At 38.8% G+C, this 21,620-nt stretch overlaps 1 protein-coding gene across 1 annotated transcript; it reads right to left on the bottom strand.

Annotated features, from left to right (window-relative positions):
• Positions 1-751: 751 nt before the first annotated feature.
• Positions 752-19,689, bottom strand: LOC115757642 (trafficking protein particle complex subunit 8). Its single transcript, XM_048270964.1, has 28 exons — positions 19,289-19,689; positions 19,055-19,149; positions 18,483-18,582; positions 17,655-17,759; positions 17,360-17,522; positions 14,072-14,192; positions 13,893-13,955; positions 13,700-13,780; positions 13,487-13,581; positions 13,242-13,392; positions 12,911-12,997; positions 10,141-10,260; positions 9,944-10,072; positions 9,765-9,862; positions 9,534-9,657; positions 8,401-8,508; positions 7,123-7,264; positions 6,917-7,027; positions 6,747-6,807; positions 6,538-6,613; positions 5,371-5,553; positions 5,037-5,147; positions 4,407-4,574; positions 4,157-4,315; positions 3,647-3,880; positions 2,928-3,101; positions 1,695-1,807; positions 752-1,593 (listed from the first exon to the last, which is right to left on the bottom strand). The coding sequence occupies exons 1-28, from the start codon at positions 19,446-19,448 to the stop codon at positions 1,053-1,055; spliced, it is 3,873 nt and encodes a 1,290-aa protein (XP_048126921.1). The 5' UTR covers positions 19,449-19,689; the 3' UTR covers positions 752-1,052.
• Between the last annotated feature and the right edge of the window lie 1,931 nt (positions 19,690-21,620).

Below are 21,620 nucleotides of genomic sequence, written 5' to 3'. Positions count from 1 at the left end.
TATTTATTTATTAATATTTAAATTATCACAGCAGTAGCCCCTGGGAATATTAATTGAATAGCATATGCTTCTAGAATTGGTGACAGTCACCGAACACAACCTATTCAACCCTCTATGGGATTCAAAAGAAAAGGGGAACGACACAAGCGAACTTGAATCATGCAAGAAGCGCTGTCAAACGCTCTGAAATCCCGATGACTGGAAAGATTCCAATTTTCTCGGTCGATATTTACCACGTATCTATGCAATGTCTCGTGCAGGTCAGGTCATTCAAAGCTTATACCTGGAAGAATTTTCTCAGAAGACATTAAACAAAATAACACAACGACAAGGCACCGAAACATCACCATGTTCAAGCAAAGAAGGTAAAAACCAAAGAGGGTGCGAAGAACAACCGCATAAACAAAGATAAGAAGGTTCGGACCAAAAAAAAACAAAGATAAGAAGGTAATACATATGCATCTTAAAGAAAGAAGAATAAATACAACATCAAGTCTTCTGGCTTTTGACAAATTTGCGAAAAAGAAGACGGCCCTTTCAAAGCACATTTGCTTGAACTAATCTGTTACAGAGATGACAATTGTGAAATTAAACAAAGCAAATGACTGCCACACTTGTGGAATGAGCTTTCCCAGGATACAGTAACATATGTAGTACATAGTCGCCTTGCCGTTGCTTCAAGTTCACGATGAATGCTTAATCAACGGAAGTGTCTGCAATATCTCCCGGTTGATTTGTGGGCGTAGAAAAATTCAAGCACAAGAGTGATATCATCTTTTGTTCAAAACTGTCCCAGTATATGTGCTTTGTACAATTTATGTCTGCTATAAATGCTTTGGTTACTATCGCTAAGATCCAATATGGAGACATATCTAAAAAAAAATGTTCTTATTACTCCATGGGCGAAGAAAGAATTCATCTCTACCTTCACTATGCTAATAGAGCTTCTTCGGGTGATAATAGATATGATACAAGAACTTAAGTACATAACTTACAAAAGGTGAATCTGATAAGCTCCCTGTAGAAAAAGCCAAAGCCCCTGAACCAAGATCTTACGTAGACTGAAGAACAGTGAGAAAATATGAATATCCTTGACAAGTTCCTGAAGATGGTCGGGTTTCCCCGTGATTTCCTTGATCATCAGGGAGCACTAGACTCCACTGCAGAATATAATTTGACAGGTCATAGGTCCCAGGAGAAAATACACAAATCTGAAGAGGAATTCCCAGCGTTGACAATGGTGGAAGCCTGACTTTTGTTGAGCTTGAACCAGTCCAGACAAAGGGCGATGCACTGTCTGAGGATAGTGGCTTCATTTGGATCCCACTGACATCAGATGTGACTTTAATTTCACTATCTAATGATACATTGTACCAACCTGCTTGCTTACCAGAAGCAAGCGTACTTTCATCTCTTGATTGGGCATCACCATTCCGGCTTAAATCCAAAGTATTGATGCGCACAGATGCAGCAGCATCTGCTGAGTTGTATAGAGCCATCTTCAAGGTAACTTCACAGAAAGAGGTAGAGAAGTCGTGATGTATTAGCCGGGGCCCTTCCACTACCCATGATATCGGACTTGTGCTAGCGACACTGAAGAGCACCAATGATTTGAAGTTAAAATAAAAGAGGAAGAGATCAGATAACATTTCGCAATATTGGACCAAAGGTGTCAATCTTAGACTGAATCTTGCCTGCAGTGACACTCATGATGAGAAAAGAGTGAGGGCCTATCAGAAACTCCGGGATCTGTTTCACTATCCAGTGGCCAATAAATGAGAACAAAATCAACCATGTTGGAGTCTCCCTGAAATTGCACAAAGGAAAGCACTAAAACTGTCAAAACTGCCAATAAGCCCAAAAGAGGCGGCACCACACTAGCGAAGAAGATTTATCAAATGCCTCAATCTAATCTTTCAGATGACCTCAGACAAAAAAGTCTAAACATCCAACACATCCATTGAATTTGTTGCTTATCAGGCGTCTCTAGACACGAACGGCATGAATATGGTTTGTTAAAAACATTCCATTCACAGAGACAAGCAACACAAACAGAAGTTCAGATAATCTAAGGAACAGCAAATGCCACTAGCACAAATACAACACCTATCTAATCCATTTGCTTTCGACAATGACATATCTAAATAGAGGCGAACCTGCTTTTCACACATTTTGTTTTACTATTCACAGGAGAAGGTGAGCACAAACTGCAACACCCTTTCACTGCTTGATAAAGGAGAAGTTAATTTCGCATAAAAGAGGAAGCCCTTGTTAACAGATTGTGAAATTAATTCTGTTGCTGGACTTCTCAGCCTCTCATAAGTACTTTCAAAAGAGCGAATGCTTATCTTAAAAAGGGAACAGGACCAGCATTTTGCACATCAGCTTTTATCCTCGAACAAAGTCGGACAGTTGAGTCAGTATGATTGAAATGACATCGTTGTTCTTCAAGGTACTTAACAAGTGAATCTATGCTTATAATAATAGGAGAAAACCTACATAGTTCACCGTGCCCACTTTCCCAGCTGGTTCTTCCCTCATTATTATTATTATTTTGGATTAAGCAGAATTTCATCAATGAGGTACCATGAGAACGTCCAATTTCATTTAGTATACAAACTGTCTACCATCGCTCAGAGCAGAATGTCCACATTCATCTTCTCACGAAAGAGAAGTCTCCTTTTATATTACAAATTTCACCAAAATGAACAATAAACCAAAAATAAGTATCAAGCCCAAGCCATGCGCTATCACAAAAATTGAGACCTAATTGAAATTCAGAATATGGGTAATACTTAAACTTCCAGATGCAGGTTTACCTGCCAGCGAAACATCGCATGTACAGTAAAAAAGAAATAGGAAGATATACAGAACATACAATCATCTCCCTTGATCCATTAACAAGAACTTAAAGTCAGTGACCTCACCTCAAGTGATTTTCCATGCTGCAGTCTTTCAACATTGTGGAAATCTTTCACTGGGGACAGAGAGGAATCATACATTTTTCCACCAGCTCCTTCAGTACTCAATTGTATGTCACTTACAGTGAGAGAGCAAACAGGCGAGCCATTTGCTTCTGCTCTATCTAATCTCTTACTTTTCTGCAGTCAATTCAACAATTTACTAAATCAAACTACAAGAAGTTCAAATTTTAGGTATGACAGGCTTGGCAAGTTAAAATTACAAAATCAGGCATCAGCATCTCCCTCCCTCCCTCCCTCAACAACAAATTCTTACTTATTAGTTCAAACTTGAGGTATGAAAGGCTTGGCAAGTTAGGACTAGAGCATCAGCCCTCCATCCCCTCTCTCTCTTTATGAGGCCAGACATATTGGAGAAGCAGACGTTCAACACATAATGCTCGTGATTAAGAATGAAAATGCAAATTAGCCAGGGACACATACTAGTCCACATAAAAAAGCACTTCTCTAATATTTTCACTTAATTTCCACAAACCCATAAAGAAAACTTTGATTCCACATCAATCAAACATAACTGAATCAGTCCCAACTTGCATCCTGTTTCCATCTTAAATCATTGTCAAGGAGACACTGATAAATTTACTGTTCTTGAAGGAGCTACTGCCAAAGAATTGCCAGAAACACACCACGGTAGTAGGAGCCAGAATTCAGCATCTTATACTAACCTTAAGAATCAAATAACATGAGAATGCTTGACCAGACATTAGAGTAGGTGAAGCATATATAGAATCAGTAGGTTGAAGCAGTGAGATTTCCCACTGATATCCAATGGATGATAACTGGTGAATCTGGAAATTCCTTGTACTAGTTTTGTTAGCTATATCCATCCGCACAAGAAACTCCTCCAGCGTAGATGGGCAGGCACTGATTTGAAATGAAACATCCAACGATGGGAATATCTAGAATGAAGTACAGAGAAAGATGATTGAAGCAAAAACAATAACCGAGAAAACTTCCTTAACAAATATCACTTGCATAATAAATAAACATTGGCCAGGAGAAGCTTCATAATAAGATATGTAAGAAGAAGGGACGGAAAAATTACCATGCCACACGGAAACTTACTAATTTCATCTCATTTAGCAAATGAATAAAGTGTCTCTTGAAGGGAAGAATGGTTTATATTTCAAAAGCCATATGAGAAGAAAAAAACTATTTTGAGAGCAGCAACGTACCTCCAAATTATAGAGCATCCGCAGAGTGCGGTACTTCATGAAGCTTTCTGGATTTTCTATCTCATAATACAGAATTATGTACAAGGACACTTTTCCAGGCGCTGCAGCATGGAGCCAAAGAGGCCACAAAAAGGAAGTATCTCCTTGAACAACAGTATCCTAAAATCACATATAAGCAAAGACTTAAGACCACAAAATGCCTAAAATTTGAAAGTGAAAACAATATGCATCAATGAACCTTTTTACAAACCTCTGGAAACAAAAAGACATTCCGTGGAGCATTAATGGTATGAGGTTCTAAAATGGTTTTCTCAGCACTGTTTGTCTTCTTCTCTAAGCAGGCAGGGTAATCCATGTTCAAATTCCTCTGATTCCCGATATTCAAATATCTCGGATGACTAATCTTCATTTTCAGATTCTGTCAATAAATGTCATGTCATTCACAATGACAGAAGTCAAAAGTAAAATTCATACTGAACCAGAAAGTGTATTGAGTAACTGATAAAAGGAAATTAGTCTGTGCCCAGAACAGGCCACACAATATCTTCTCTGAGAGAATAAAAGTACTTTAGCAGATTCTACCTAACTACACTTAGAATTTATGATATGGATATTGCAACTAGCCAGTCGCTCTATAAAACACTTGCTAGGCACTATAACATATACGTGTCACCGAACAATTGCTTATCCACATCTATGAGCTTATGATACCATACGACACAACACCAACAAAGAACAAAAGCTCAAGCACTGCAGATGGCTGTAATAAACTAAATAAGGCTACATGATCCGACATCCAGAAAAACACACAACAAAGTGCACGGTGCACCATGATAAGCATAATACAGGAAAAACAATTGTTTTCATCAAACTAATGCACCTTCACGGACAGGTGTGACTTGTTATTCAGTTCTAGAGTCAACTGCTGTAGCTCTCCAGCATAAACTTTCTCAGGAAGAGATTGGATGAAGCCCTCAAGCCTGGGAACAGTCTGGACTTTCACCAAAAATGTATGACAATATAAAGAGAATTGTCATTAGCATGGGCAAAATAGTAAATGCTATCTTGCATAATCACATATTAATCAACCCACAATCAGCTATGAGTGGGGCATACAATCTCCCAAAATGAAATGACATGAAAATGATACAAATAGGCATGACAATCTTTTCTTGTTTTTTATATCTGGAAGCAAGTGAGGGGGCATTATGAACCTTGACAACATCAAATTTGAGGCTGTCAGCAGGAGATTGTTTGTTTTTCTTCCCCCCTTTCTGAATCTTCTTCACAGAACCCGTCACAAAGTTGTGAAAACCAACCACAGAGCTGGAAAATTTCCACTTAACACCCACAATTTTCAAAGTGCCTTCCACTCTGGGAGTAACTGTTAGTTGCACCTAGAAAAAAGTATAGTTATGACAATTTTCAATTGAAAGACAAGTATATGACCAAAAAAAATTGAAAGACAAGTATACTGCTCTGAGAAGAAATAAATGCTAGTAAGTAGATAAACATTGAGCAAATTGTGACACGTATATGAATCCCACTGTGCACTATTGAAGCCAATCTATCTAAACATTCTATACATTGAAAACCAGAAAGAGCAAATATGACCAAACAATACTTTAGACAACGGTGGGAAAATGCAATACATAACAATGAAATTCAACCAAAGCTCTAGAGGACTTTTAACTGAGAGTACAGATGTCATTCAATAGGGCCCACAAGGATCCAATGTGCCAAGGGACGACAACAGAAAGTGCAGAAGCAACAACACTAAACTATGGTTCCTAGGCTAGTTCTGTCTGACTGACATTTCACTTTTCAGTGCTGCAAAGGCAGGCCTTATCTACTCCAAGTCACCTGAGCCACCAGTCACTCGCACTTTCATACACAACCATGTCATGCAATTCGTGATTATGAAACTATGAAAAGCATGACACAAAACTTAATATTGGACTTTTGTGATATGACTAGAATCACTGGCAAGTGTTGAAGCTAATTTCTTCCAAATTATTTCCTCCATTCCTTATTGGTTACTATGGCATCCTTCTTTATCTTTTCCAAATAAACAGGTCCAGTTTTTGCCAATTTCAGCAGAGACAAGATGGGAAAGATGTATTAACAAATGTAGCAGTGGCAAATGATGGTGCGAAACTATGATGTCAAAGCAAACTCTCACCGTATCATACTGTAAGCTAGCTAAAAACTTGACGTGTGTGGGCAAGGTCTTGTCCTTATTGTTTGAATAGAGGATCCTAACACCCACATAATTGAAAATGCAATAACCAAGCATTCTAAATAAATATTTCAAATATTAAGGATACTTTTAGTAGCAACTTTCTCTATGTACATAATGGCTACTTCCAAGCATTACTTACCATTTTTCTTCCACCCCCTTCCAATGTCAATTCAACATTGGACAGAGCAAATGAAGACATATCAGAATTCAAAAACCTGCAAAAAACAATTGAGCCCTTATGATTTCCAAAATTGACAGTGTATACTAAATAAAAGCACACATTAACCTCATAAAGAGTATTTATCAAACAGATATGATACGAAAGCGTATCAAAGACATGAATCATACCGATCAGTAGTCAACATAGTTGCTTCATCGTTCTGAAGTTCAGCAGTCAAACTGTTTGCCTCTGAGAAGCATAGACATACATACTTTGTTATTCAAGAACTAAACCCCCCTTGAGGGCACTAAAAACTGAGTGAGAGAGAGAGAGAGATTGTAATAATAGAAACTTTCACCTGAGTCGGCATCATCAGACCGCGCACAAAGCTCACACATCAAAGAGACATCAGATAGGGGAATAGAGATTTGTAATGGATTTTGAAATTCAATAGCTACTTTTATTGCTTCTGCAAATAGATGATTGGAGAAAGGAGATCTTTTAGAGAGTAATATCTTACAAAGTTATCCAAAAACATGACTATGCAAAGTACTCCATGCATACCTCCTACTATACACATATTTGAGTTCTTATTCGGTTTTGAAGTAAAGTTAGATTGCACCTCCAGCCAATTAGCTCTTGCTGCAGGCAGTGATGGGACAATCTCCTCCTCTAAAGATTGCCATAGACTTTCCCTAACACCAGTCTGAAATGAAAAGAATGGAACATTAGCTAGAATTAACAATAAAATTAAAGTCATATTCAAAAATTTTGAAGAGCTCAAAGTAATAAGAGATGGCATCAGATGTTAAGTCTTCATATGACAACACATAAATGAAAATAATTGAAAAGGTTAAGATCTGAGAAATCTCTTTAAGGAAAGGTAGAAGACATTCCACAGAAAAGGTCTGACACCACTTGTCACCCGCTCACGGACCAACAGTCGAAGAAAACAGCATTCAGCACCTTACAGATGAGAAATAATCACACTGGCAAGGCTTAAAATCTTGCCAATTGTAAGAATTACATATATGTATGCATCTCTGAAGCAGCATACTATCATATTTTGCTTGAGTGCATTCATCTGCCTCTCACTTTACAAGATTCCTCCATTGATGCTCCAAAAGTTAAAATTAAAAAAAATAAAATAAAATAAAAAATAGAGCACCTTAGGGATAAAATGTAGTTATGCTAATCACACTGACAAACCGTGCCAATTATAAGCACTGCACAAATGTATGCATCTCTCAAGTTCACAAAACCATATCACACGAGAGTTTAGAGTATAAAAGAAGTATACCGTGCATTATCATTTCAATGCCACACACGGAATTGAATGTGCATATTAAAAAGATGGCCATCCAAATTGGGCAATAAAATTTATAATAACTAATTCCATGTTTTGCTTTTGTTAAAAACTTCAAGGGATGATAAGCAGTTAATCATAAGGTGAAAGAAGCCTACCAAGGCAATTATAGCATTAGACAGTTTCTACATTTCTTTTGAAGGTGAAAAACTCCTAATGTCAACGCCCGATAAGGTGACGTCAGTGTAAGGTTGCAGGGCCACAGAGCTTAGTCCCACACACATACAAGGCTAAAATGAATAATTATTTTGCCATCACCAGCCTTGAGCTACATGACGCAAGTCAGAAAAAGAGGACCTAGGAATGATGGCATCAAGTTATGACAAGCACGATATGTTGGTTCTTCGGCTCGACTCTCAACTATGTCAGCAACAAACCCTTAGCACTACATTAAAATTCAACTTGTCTTCTCATATTAGTATCACAGTTTAATGAACTGACGGAGAAATTGAAGGAAAAGAAGGAGGCCGACTTACAGCAGCAGGTGAAGCATATGTCCGATGATCTTCAAAAACAACCTTCAGGGATGAGCTGTTAATGACTGGCAATGGTAGTCTCATCACTTGACAAGCTTTTCCTGTTTTCTGCTTCAATCATATATTTGACAATCAACAAAAAACATAGCGAAATGGCACTATTATTCCTAACTTTAAGTGAAATACAACAGAAAAGAATAACTTCATATGTTAGGCTTAACTAGACATGATACAGTGATAACCGCATTGGCTAATTACAATGGCACATGCCAAAGCCAGAAAGGTGGGAAAGCTGACTGTTCTTTGCCTGTACATGCTAAACAGAAGCCATGCCATCAAATCAGAAGCACCTTTATGAGAAAGAGGAAGTGAGAGACTCTGTTTTGGATTGTGGTGGGGACAAATCTATAGGTCCATATGTGTCACGATCCTGCCATGACCATTATGGGTTGTCCATGGCCTCATGCATCCAACTAGTCTAGGGGCCTCTCTGTAAAGCATGTATTTTCTCATTTTTTGCAAGGTGTCACTCAAGCACAGTATATTTCAACCTGCTAGAGGGGAAAATGCTTAGAAAGCTCTTTGGAGGGTGCAACTACTCAACCTCTCCACTCAATGACCTATGTTCTAAATTGCTTGTACAGATGTTAATTCAATACACAAGTAGACCGCTGTTAATGAATGGCCTCAATCATTACTTGCTATACAATTACTCATGGATGAATTGTGTGCGCTCTTATCAGCTGGTGTACTATGAGTGAGCAGGGGTACTACATGCCCCAACAATGCTTGAGTCGATCGAAGGCCATCAGCCAGGACCATGACAATATTGCTTTACCATGACCTTCTTGCAGGAAAATCGGGAAAGTGTTGGAAAAGATATTAAGTGCTGGGAGTTCGATGGTGGAAGGGGTGCAGTGCATTGTGCAACTAAAACTATTGACTGACCACTTTTGGCAATACTGAGGGACTTAGGAGTCTCTTCTATTAACAAATCCCACTGATGAATAGAATTTCAGAAACCATCAACAAACAAATCTGCTAAGTAATCCATTTGTTTTCTTTTACAAGTGACAGACTATGACGTAATCCATTTGATTTCTGTCAATTGGAAGAAAACAACAGGCACACACCTGAACAGTTTGAAGAAAGATCTTCAGAAAAAACTCTTGTGTTGTCTTGGATTGATGACCACATGAAAGGACTTCCAATAGATGTGACACAGCAGAATCGTATAAACCAAGAAAAGAATACCACCTGCAGTGTACACCATGTATCAAGAAGATGAACAGATTGTATCACGAAACATGAATTGTCATTGAGTTTCTTATAAACATTTTGCAGAACGAGTCCATTTGACTTACTGCCCAATATGAAAATGAACATGATCTTGGATATAGCTCCATGTCGTCCCTTTAAGGACAGAGATTGATCTTCGGTACGTGCGAATTGCATGTTTAATCTAGAAAACACAGCAAAGGAACTTATCAGAAAAATGACAGCCAAAGAATATGCCTTCTGTTTGCACATCATAAATGTGTACCTGGTCACTTTTTTTATACTGATTTCCAGAAAGGATAAGATGAAATCCAAACTTGCGCAACATGGGTGGTTTAGAAAGCAAGTAGCAATAAGATGCTTGCTCAAGCATAACGGCGGAGTGCAGAGGTTCCTACAAAAGAGCTTAGTCAGAGATAGAATATATCCTTTCAAAAGCACACCAGAGAAAACATGCATTACCTCACCGGATATCCGAAAGTAGACACCAGCAGCCTCTTTAAATTGATCTCTTGTCTTCAACATCTCTACCCACCAAAGCCCGCTCCTTGTAGCATTTTGCTGTCCAGTTGGTCCAGTTTTCTAGGCAAGGGTATCAGATCAAGTTTGTCAGAGCAATATTACTCACTTCTACCAATCAGTTAAAAGAAACTACCAAAATGAATCTCGGAAAGCAATCCAGTACACACAGAAAGATCACAGTCTACGGAGTAAGAAGACTCTATATTGGGCCTAGATGTCCAGTATAAAACCTGCTTTTGGGACAACCGACAAAGACCAAGACATGCTACGCAAACAAGATACATACCAAGACGTGCTATGCAAACAAGATACATACTCAAACAGAAACCCATGTGTTAATAAGGAGTGACAAAACTAAATTAAAGAAAACTTGGCTGGAAATATTTTTACCAAGATTCTGGAGAATAGATATCAGATTGATTTTCTTTGTATTGAGTTCATCCATATTGGCATCATACTTCCTTATATCTTTATCTTCTTACAAAATTGCTTAGTCCTATGACCATGTACTCATTAAAGAGCCGCAGCCCATCATTCCAGTAATTTAGGAGAAGAGTCACTCCAATAGTAAATACCATCCTGACCAGATAGCCATATACAAAACTACGACTCAACTGGTGTTAAGCTCTTCATGTCATCAGGAAGTCTTTACCTAAAACCCTTAACCAGTTCAACACATCGTATTTAATATGACATCCCAATTTTTAAATCAATTTTAATTCGTTTTATATTTGAACTGTGACTATTAAGAGATTTTGTTGATGCAATAATCTTCTAAATGGACCATTAACGTGAAGCTGGTCTGCTTATAGAGGAGAAAAAATTCATTTCGAGAATCCAGTGCTGGAGGTGAGTGGACAACATATGTTTTTGTTCACTTATCAGACCCAGTTAGGGTTCTTCAATTCAGACCTAACTAGGATCTTGATATAAGTATGACACCATGAAATGTAGTTAACCCATCGAAAAATCAGCATCTAACTCCAAATACCTAACTCATCCAGAGTGGAACATGGGTAAACTTCACCAGCTAGTACCATCTGTTGAAAATATGATCTGTCAGCCTCGTCATATTTAGTGATGTTTACCATATCAATCTCTAAACTACATAATAATTGGCTAAAGCAGGAATCAGACAGCTTGCATGGCCAAAATTTACTACCCCATCAAACAACATATGTTGGTCTCCAGCTGAGGTCAAGTTCAATAATAAGCTAGATAGAACTTGACACTTCCAGGTTTCGACAAATCTGCAATCTAAGGAAAGAAGCTGACAGGAATTGACTAATCATCTGAATGAATACAAAGTTCACAGGCTATCACAACTGTTGATCATATCAACAAGCAAATTAACCAGGAACATTTATTGGGATTCAGGTAGTTCAGTGCCATAAACAAAACATTTTCCGAAGGGTAAGGGCACACGTTAAACATAGATCCACTATTGACATAAACCATCACAAGTGCTATGATGAGAAACTAACAAGTCCTTTTCCACAAATTATCTTCAATTTAATGACGAAATAGAACAAGGAAGATTGCTCTAAATAAAGTGCTTCTAAGTTTAAAGATGCACTATTTACTTTAATTATTAAAATATGAACTGTTAAAACATTCTTCAACAATATAGACCAAAGGACGGCCTAATATCCAAAAAAACCTCCAACTTTAGTATTTGTGGCAATTCTACCCAAAACTTTTTTTGTCTTGTAAAAAACCTCCAACTTTTACATTTGTCCCAATTCTACCCCAAACTTTTGCTTTTGTCCCAATTCTACCGACCTAGTACTAAAAAACATCAACTTTAGCATCAACATCACCTTTATCCCAAACTAGTTGGGATCAGCGGTCAATGAACCCAAAAATAAATAAAATAAAAGCAAGACCGATTGAGGGAAAAGAAATAATTATATAAAAATAAAAATATATAAATATATATAGGGAAAAAGGACAGTCTGGAACATAGGAATTCTGCCCCTCCATCAATTGTAGCATATGTCTCAATTATATCCAAAACTCTTTTTTTGTCTCATAAAAAACCTTCAACTGTTACTTTTGTCCCAATTCTACCATCGTTAGCCTTCCGTCCATAATCACCATTAGTTAATAGTACGCGACATTTCTACGTTGTTAATAAATTACACTTCAGTAAAGCCGACATGAAATAACTCCCGAAATTCTCTTCCGTAATTTGCTTCCCCTATATATTGTTGGGAGATATAGAGTCACTCGAGACGGCACGTTTCGTATTCTCTTCAGCACTCGGCAACCCAAAAAAATGCGAGACATGGAGATATTTAGACTAATGATCTAAAACCTTGTCATCCCTAAAACCTGCTGTTTCTAAATTTCGAAGATTCATTGGTAAGTTCGTCGAGAAAACTCGAGCCACATAGGATTCACTAACAGTGATTATGGACACAAGACCGACGGCAATAGAATTGGGATAAAAGTAAATGTTGCAGGTTTTTATGAGGCAAAAAAAAAGTTCCGGATATAACTGTGACGGATGCTAAAGTTGAGGATTTTTTTGGGTATTAGACTAGTAGAATTTGGACAAAAGTAAAAGTTATGGGTTTTTTATGAGACAAAAAAAAATTTTGGATACAATTGCCACAAATACTAAAGTTGGAGGTTTTTTTGGGTATTAGGCTCCAAAGGACATACAAACATGATTTTATGTCAAAACCACGTAAGTGCACTCACATACCAAATATGTATTAAATGCATTTTCCATGCAATATTCTGCTTCCTTTCTTGATTGGTCCAACATAAAGAAAGTGAGCCCCATCATTTCCTGCAAGCAAGTGAAAAAAGTTGAGGCCTTGGATCAGGAAAACCCTTTCCATGCAGGAAAGATATGTTACCTTTGCAGTAAGCCATATTCAGAAGGTTTCCAAATACGCAAAGCAGAAGAGGTAAGGATTTTTAAGAGCAAATCAAAGGTAATTTCATGCGCTGGGCATTTTAGGTTAGACACCCATTAGCTCCAACCAAAGTATTACATCAACAGGCTGCATTGACAAATTGAAGAGCAATACCTGCACACCAGCATATCGTTTCCAAGCTTTGTCAAGCTTGTAATCGGTAGAAATCAGACGATAGTTTGATAGTGCAAGTTCATAATCCCGCAGCATGAAGGCATAATCACCAAGAACTCTAATTTGTGATTCAATGGAACTAAAGGTATACCTTCATAAGCCAACAATACGGAGGAGTTAATTGGTTGCACAGAAGAGATACAAGAAGCAGCATTTCAATACTACAGTAATTATCAACAACTTACACAGGGCCATTACTGGCATCGGGAGTGTCTTCTTTTCCTTTTCTCCACCACAGGTTTTTTATTTGGTTTTTGAAACCCTTTCTTGTAGCAGAAACCTAGACATAGTTTTCATCAATTCATCAAAAAATGGAGATAAGCAGGACCTTTAAAGGCCAATATGCCGGATAAATCTTTTCCAATGATGACTATGAAGATGGATAAGCATCACATTACCTGTTGATTCAAGACCCTTACTTTTTCTTCCATGTAAGGGATGACATGTTTAGACGCTAAATCTTGCGTTAATTTTTTTATCTGTAGAGTTGTGCAGAAAGATTGAAAATGTACACCTTAAGTCAGCTTAGAGAACTTCAAATAATATAATATTAAGGCCTTTTTTTATAAAGATCTGAAAAGAGAACCATACCTCGTTAAAATCATCAATATTTAGGAAGCCACCAAGTCGCTGCGTTGGTGAAGCATCAGTTTTCTGTCACAATACAGCAACCCAGGTTTAAGTCCTCTAAACAATAAACAAAGACAATTTTTTTATGGCATTGATTCAGATAAGATAGCTTAAAGGTGACTCAAAGATGAGGTACTAACAAAAGGAGCCCATGGGTTTTGCAAGTGTTCGACAAGCCCACCCTGAGATGAATTGATACAAAGCAACTGAGATGAATTTGAGCCGAAAGTACTCCTCATTTCGTTGTGAAACTTTTTTGCCCTGCAAACAAAGAAATAACAACTAAAAAGTGAACACTGTTTCACAAAAGCAAAACCTTCTGTTAAACTAATATGGTTTTTGTAAAGGCCACAAGCTAAGAAGCACCGACACTCTCCGAGGGCCTCCGTGTAGTGTTGTGTCGTGTTTGACACTCCGACACTCTCCGACATGCTACCGACACATGGTCAGCACTTCAGAAACGCCAGCAACACGTGAATCCAACTTCCCGACACGCCATTTCGACACTCACGGGTTAATTTTAAGCATTTTCAATAATTAGGGGTCAAAATGTAAATTTATCAATATTATATATACTTAAGCCATATACCCAGCAACCCCAAAATTAATATACACAGACAGCCCAAAAAAAACCTAATCGCGAATCCCTAACAAAAGAAAAAGAAGAAACTCACCGCTATCATGTATATAAAAATATACATTTAAAATACAACGTGTCGGAATTCTCTACTTTTTTAGAAATGACGTGTCAGTGTGTCATGTCACGTGTCGTGTGTCGTTGTCGGTGCTACTTAAACCACAACTACAACCGGCTAAAAATCAGGTAGGACAAGAGAAGCCATAACACAGATCAAGCTCACCATCAACATTAGGACACAAATCAACAATGACCATTACTAGATATACCACAACCAAACTTTCTTCCACTAAATGGAGTTGGTACAAGGATTTTTTTCAGTAATATATCTTGCTTACACCAAGTACTTGAGGAATCCTTTAAAGTATCTACTCAAGTTTTTCAGGTCCTCCTTGCCATGTTAACAGATCTGCCCATCATAACCACGCATCTTGTGGCTAAAACATTCAGACATCGTGTTTGACATGTCCAAACTACCTCATATGAGTTTCTCTCATAGAACTCACCTATGCTCGTTTAACATGTCCTAACCACAAGGCCACAGAAATTTTCTTCACCTATGGTTGTTTACAATTTCAACTTTTCTCAAACAGATGATGCAGTCTTAAGTACACGTTGTCCATGCCATAATGCCTCGGTGGCATGTTTAAGTGGCCTTTTGCAATTGACCAAGATAACAAATGCATTTCTCTACCTCATTTATCCTGCTCCTATCCTGCCGATGGCCCTTCATCAAATTCACCATCTTTTTGCAATACATCCTCCAACACACTGGAGTTGCCCAATTTTTGCTATCTTTCTAATCCAATTTCTGCCATTGCTTCATTTGGCTCTCTTCCTTCACTAAATTTAACTCTATGTACTCCATCTATAAACAGCATAAAAAGAACAACCCCGATGAGACCTGATCAAATGGGCAAGTAGGGTTGGCCAGGCCAACGAGGTTGGGCCTATCTTGTATACCCTAGCTTGCCCATGTCCCAAAGAAAACGAATATAATTTCAAGCAAGGCAAACAATGCGTTGGCCAGGCTTCTCGATGTACAGTACTTTCTCAAGCCTACCCATGTGCATTTAGGACGTGACAGGCTGCTATCAGGTCTACAGGTCCAGTATCATCTACAATAGCAAATTTATTAATTCTAATCACAGTCATTAGTGAAACCAAGTTTCCTTCCGATTTGTTCGTCTCCGATTTTGTCTTTTTCTCTTCTATCTCTTTTGTGTCAGTTTGAGAATCAGTAATTGCATGCTCTAGAGGAATTTCCCCAGCAAGCCCATTCATTTAAGCGACCAATAACCACTGATCACATAAAAGAACCACTTGCTTTGGTTGAATGAAGATAGAAAATAGTCTAAACACGCAAAACTAGAAATAATCGAATTTTCTTTCAACAAACCCTACCAACTGACCATGAATTGCTGAGTCATTCGATCAACATGTCCGAGAAAAAGTGAAATGATACTTCTCCTGTATGCTTATAATAGCACTGAACTCAATAATTCCTTCAAAATACATTATTACCTAAAGCATGTCCTACAATATGAACGTCAGAGATGAAACTGACCTACATATGCTAGCGAGGATCAAAACTGATGCACAGTATTCTGCATAATGCATTGTCAAGCATATTGTTGCTCATGTTAAAACTACACTTCTAATGCTAACCCAAGCAACAATTACCGTTATGATACTTGGACTACCTAATCCTGCAGTCAACAAATCACTTAACATTATTCATATAGATCTAAATATTGCCTATAATAGGATTTGTCAACTTCCAAGCACCTTCAAACACTCTGCTATTCTATATTTTTCCTTTGGCATCTTCCAGTTAAACAATCAAACAAAATGGCTCAACTTTCAAGGTAATCAGACTTAAACTAGTTTGCAAACCTTTGATGCACAGAATGATAATAAAAACATCACTACGCAAAACATTGGGGGTCAAACAAGATGATCTTGTCAAAGAAGGTATGACATGAAAACTTTTGCTATGATTGAAAAGTATAAGTAATGCCAGCAAAAACATAATCAACTTGTCACGTAATCCAACACTAGTTAATGTATGTCGATGATGACCTCTCATATGGGACTCTAGTGTACAGCATCATTCAAGGTGAACTTTGCGTGGCAAAGCAGACCAAACGGTGACAGTTTTTCTTTTTGGTCGTCAAACAGTGCCAGTTGATAGTAAACTATTTAACAGATCGAAACCATAAATCCATCTGAGGTAATGGGTAACCTGACCGCAAGACATTTTAGAGTCTATAATGACAATCTTAGATGCATGTCCTCAGAACAATTTGGCTTATCAGAAGAAACCAAAAAAGGAAAGAAATTAAGAACCCTCTGATCAACTAGGCATAGGCAGATGCACGTGACAAGGTGACTGCCACAAAGTTAGCCTACCAGCTACAACCTACAGAACACACAACTTAAAAGCTTAAATAACCATGAAAACTATGAAATACACAACCCAACACTATGAAAGGTTGGATACAAGTTTAATATTGGCATGCATTTGGACAACTAACCTAAATGTAGCCGATTAGCCAGAAATGCATCATCCAAGAGAACGAAAGGCTTAGTAAAAGTTTGATAATACTCATTTATATGGTCTCTTCATGTTTGGTAATATTTAAGGTAATTTGTGTCATCTCATATTCTAACAAATGGATGTACAAGGGCGAAAATTTATCAAAGTAGATAGTACAATGTCTGGTGCATCATTTTGATACTCATGAACTAACACATTAAAGTTTCCAATCAGAGGGTTGAGAAAGTTTACTTTTCTGGTGCACCATCTTGATTATCGTGAACTATTAAATAGAGCTTTAATATTTTGGGATCCATGGCACCATCATTAAGAAGAGACGGTAATTGATCACTATTGAAAAGGTCTACAAATCTGTTGATCGGTTGCTCGTCTTTCGAGGAAACAACTAAAAGACCTGTAAACAAGGACAAAGGAAAGACAAAGTGAAGACTATGGAGAAGCATATAATAACTGTACTTAAAATGGAAGTAAGCAACTACATGCAATAAAAACAGGACAAAAAGGTTAAAAAAACACTAGCAATTACATGCCACAGGGTGGTCAAACGCTTCATGATCAGAGAAAGACATTGTTCGTATGAGCTCTTTATTGAAGAACTGAAACCAGGATGGCATTATGTCAGATTCAGAGCCTGCAAAAGTTAGATATTGTCAAGAGCTGCTGATAAACCAAATAATTTCAATGCATGAAACCCCTGAAATCAGCACCAATGACACCAGCTGAAAAAGGAAAGCTTCAGATCATAAACCAAAGTCATGTCCATAAAAAAGAACAAACCAATTAGACTTGGTAAATTATCTAAGAAAATCCATAAGGAAAGCTAAAGTGACACGAAATGGACTCTGGTCCGGTATGTAATCAATGTGTCACATGGAGAAATGGCCGATCAATCGGAACGGGTGACTCGATTGAAAGCTTCAAAAGTTCCTCGCCAGAAAATTAAGGTCCTCAACTTTCGTGACATAATTAAGAGCAGTAGAAAGTTTAATTTGAAAAGTAATTTACTCGATTAGGCTGCCATTACTTGCTCTAGAATAGTCACTTTACCACAATGTACAATGTTTTATGGGTCTTCAATGCAAAAAATGAGGGCAGTTTGCAGAACGCTCAAGCTGGGATATGATAATGCATATTGACAGACAAAGCACCCCAGCACTGGAAGATATTCTATAATGGCAATAACTGATTTGCTAGAACTAGTTCAGGGAATTTGTCACACAGATTAATTCCTGCACTTTCGAAATCATATAAAGAAGGCCCAAAACACTAAACTTACTCTAAAAGAAAGAATATCTTACTAATGACAGTAGGATCATAGGCATTTTCTGGATGTTCTTAAAGCGCAATAACTTACTCGATAGCAACTCGTCAACTTGAGGTAATTCTGAAGAGAGATTAGAGAGATCTTTCTCCCCAGCCTGGGTGATAACATCCTTTAACCTCTCATTTGCGACCTATTAACCACAGAAATATGCAAAAGTCACATTTGGTATCACAAGTGATGGCGGATTGAACACTTTTCAAACTAAGAATTAATAGCATGCTTCTTCTTTTCAGTTCCCTTCTGCCAATTTGTTTGCTAAGTATGAATAAGCCAAAAAGAAGAATCCCAAAAAAACAAAAAACAAAAAAGGACAGACAGAACCATGAACTATCGGTGCTTCACAGGATATGATGCTTGAAACTAAGCTTAGGTTAAAAAATCAGTCTTTCATGCATTAACTAATGAATCCCAGGCTAAAACAACATATCTAGAGCACTAATCAAACTCCTATTACCCTCCTCGCAGTATTCTTCCAAATAACTTCTAACCAAGCCAATCAGAGTTGCACTGAGCATATTGAGCTGCTGCTTTACATTGCTCGTTTAGAGAACTGATTGAACCTTAAGACGCAGCACCAACGAATGCGTCCATTGAAATCTTACCTGCACATCCGGCTGGCGGATATCCGAAGAGTAAAACAGCCGTAACTTGAACTTCTGCAGCCTGTAGGGCTGATCACTCGCCGTCCGCACGGGCACTGCAATCAAACTCAAACCAAGTTCAACCAACACCTCATCAAACACCAAACCACATAAAATTTCAGAAACAGAGAAACAAAGTCCCCAGCCGGGCCACACGCTCATGGGGAGCCGAACGCAGCGGAGATAAATTTTCACCGTCAATGTTGCTGAAGCTGCAGAAAGGGCTGAGCATTTCGACGAACGAGAGGCCGTTCTTCCCGCAGGCCTCTTCGACGAGAGGAGTGCGGAGCACCATGACCACCGGAGTGATCTCGTCCAGCAGCATTCTCCCGAGCGGCGTCCTCGCCGGATCCATCGAGCTCCGCCGCAGCTGATATCGGCCGTAGGGTATGCGATGGCGATCTCGCGCGAACTCGGAGCTCAGAGCCGACGGAGGAGGCGAAGCATTCGCTGACTCGCCTCGCCCTGATGATTCTGAGGGAATTCCTTTGCCCTTCGATCTTCTTCGATTGACAGTGCAAGAGCCGAGATCTCCAGTGTAGTCAATGGAGGAGGATGGAGGACTTGGAGGGAGGAAGCGAGGGACGGGGCTGAGCAGCAGTGAGCGTGAGATTCCCGAGCGAGTGCATCCGAGTGCCGAGTTCCGAGTGGGCCGATTCAGCTAGGTGGGCCTTCAATGGGCCTCCAAGAACCCCAGTTGCTCCTGGGCTCGTCACATCTAATCAGTCGAATCCATTCGGCATCAACGGTTTATAATTATTTTATTGCCCCAAGGTCTACATTACTACATTGTGAAATTAAAGTGAACGTATCAAATCGACATACAAAGAACGAAAACGGAAGCCTTTTGATTCAACCCCCCCCCCCCACCTTTTCAACAATAAAACTCGCCCTCGAGCCCCGAGCAAGGCGATTCGATCTTTCGCTTAAACCGTATGGTTTAGAACTCCATTTTATAATATGTTTCTGACATTTGAAGAAGCCAAAAATGTCATTGACCAGCTGGGTAGACGAGGCAAGTGAGGCACGAAATGATCTTGATCATACACATCTTCCCGTAATGCCGGCAAGGGAGCTTCGAACTTAAGGACCTTAATAACCTCTCCAATCTTTGGTCTCTTTCTATCATTTGGATGAGTACACCACAAGCCCACGAGCAACAAGCATTCCATTTCCTTGTTGCAAAACGGCATCTTCAATCTCTCGTCAACCACACCTAGGACGTTTCCCGGGGCATAGAGATGCCAAACCCACTTCGGAAGCGACACAGGACATTCCCCTTATGGATAGGTCTTTTTCTTGCACGCGATTTCCAATTCCACGGCCGTGAAGCTGAACACGTCTGAATCTTTGTCCAACAATACATTGGCCGACTTGATGTATCCATGAATGACGCATTTCCCTAGCCCCTCGTGAAGGTAATGAAGGGCTGAAGCGAGGCGCAATGCTATTTTATACCTAGTCTCCCACGGAAGAGTTCTTTTATTGCCAAAATGATGGCGATCGAGACTCCCGTTATTCATATACTCGAAAACCAAGATGAATTCTCCTTGCTCGTGACACCAGCCGATGAGTTGGACCAAATTTTGACGAATGAAACGGCTTATGATATTCACTTCGTTGATGAAGAACTTCTCCAAATGTCCAAAATCAGAAAATATCTTCTTCACTACAACAAGACAGCCAAGACCGCTCAGCACTCCTTTATAAACGGGGCTTGAACCGCCTTGGCCAAACCTTCTGTCACTACCAAAGCCATTTGTAGCCTTAACTAGATCTAGGTAAGAAATATGTGGGGAAGAACTCCTTTCTCGATATCTTTATTTATACCGAAGTCAGCACATGCTCCTTTACGAGCAGCTTTCTTGCTGTTACTTGTCTTCTCGACGATGGTACCAAGTGTTGCTTCTACCAATAACAGGGAGAAACATACAACTAAGAAAACTAGGATAAGCACCCTGAATTTCCATCCTCTTATGGAATGCAAGCGATTTTTTTCGTAAGTGGAGCCCTAGCTTGAAGAAAATTGCCATGAATTGATCATATGTTGTTCACCGTAAAGACCAGCTACAGCCGAGAATCCTACTGTTACCATCTCGGGTAGAATAAATAGGAGATCAACATGTATATAAAGAATGGAACTGCCATTGTACACTGGATTTTCTTCATATGTTCAAAACACACTTAGGTCTTCGATAGTGGAATTGTAAGTTATCCAACAATTGCAAAGCTTCAAACTTGCCGAGTGAGCATTCCAACCCGCATAGACAACCGAGGTGATCCTGTTGATATTCATCTCGACGTGTGAGTGAAATTCTGGTGGATCATACTCTCCGCTTTTCCAAGTGTCAAACTCGACTCTAATGATCTGATTTTTGGATGAATTGTCGATGGTTGAGTTAAGCAATGCTAGATATCCACTAGTTGAGTTTGGTGGAAATGCATAACCTACAGGTGCAATGAAGAAGGCAAGGCCATCACTAAAGCTATTACGGTTCGTATTATCTATTGTGAACGAGAAGTGTGA

Source organism: Rhodamnia argentea, chromosome 10, assembly GCF_020921035.1.
Source record: "Rhodamnia argentea isolate NSW1041297 chromosome 10, ASM2092103v1, whole genome shotgun sequence".
Taxonomy (NCBI): Eukaryota; Viridiplantae; Streptophyta; class Magnoliopsida; order Myrtales; family Myrtaceae; genus Rhodamnia; species Rhodamnia argentea.
Note: the sequence above shows the minus strand (reverse complement) of the source record. Positions and strands in the feature narration are given on the sequence as shown.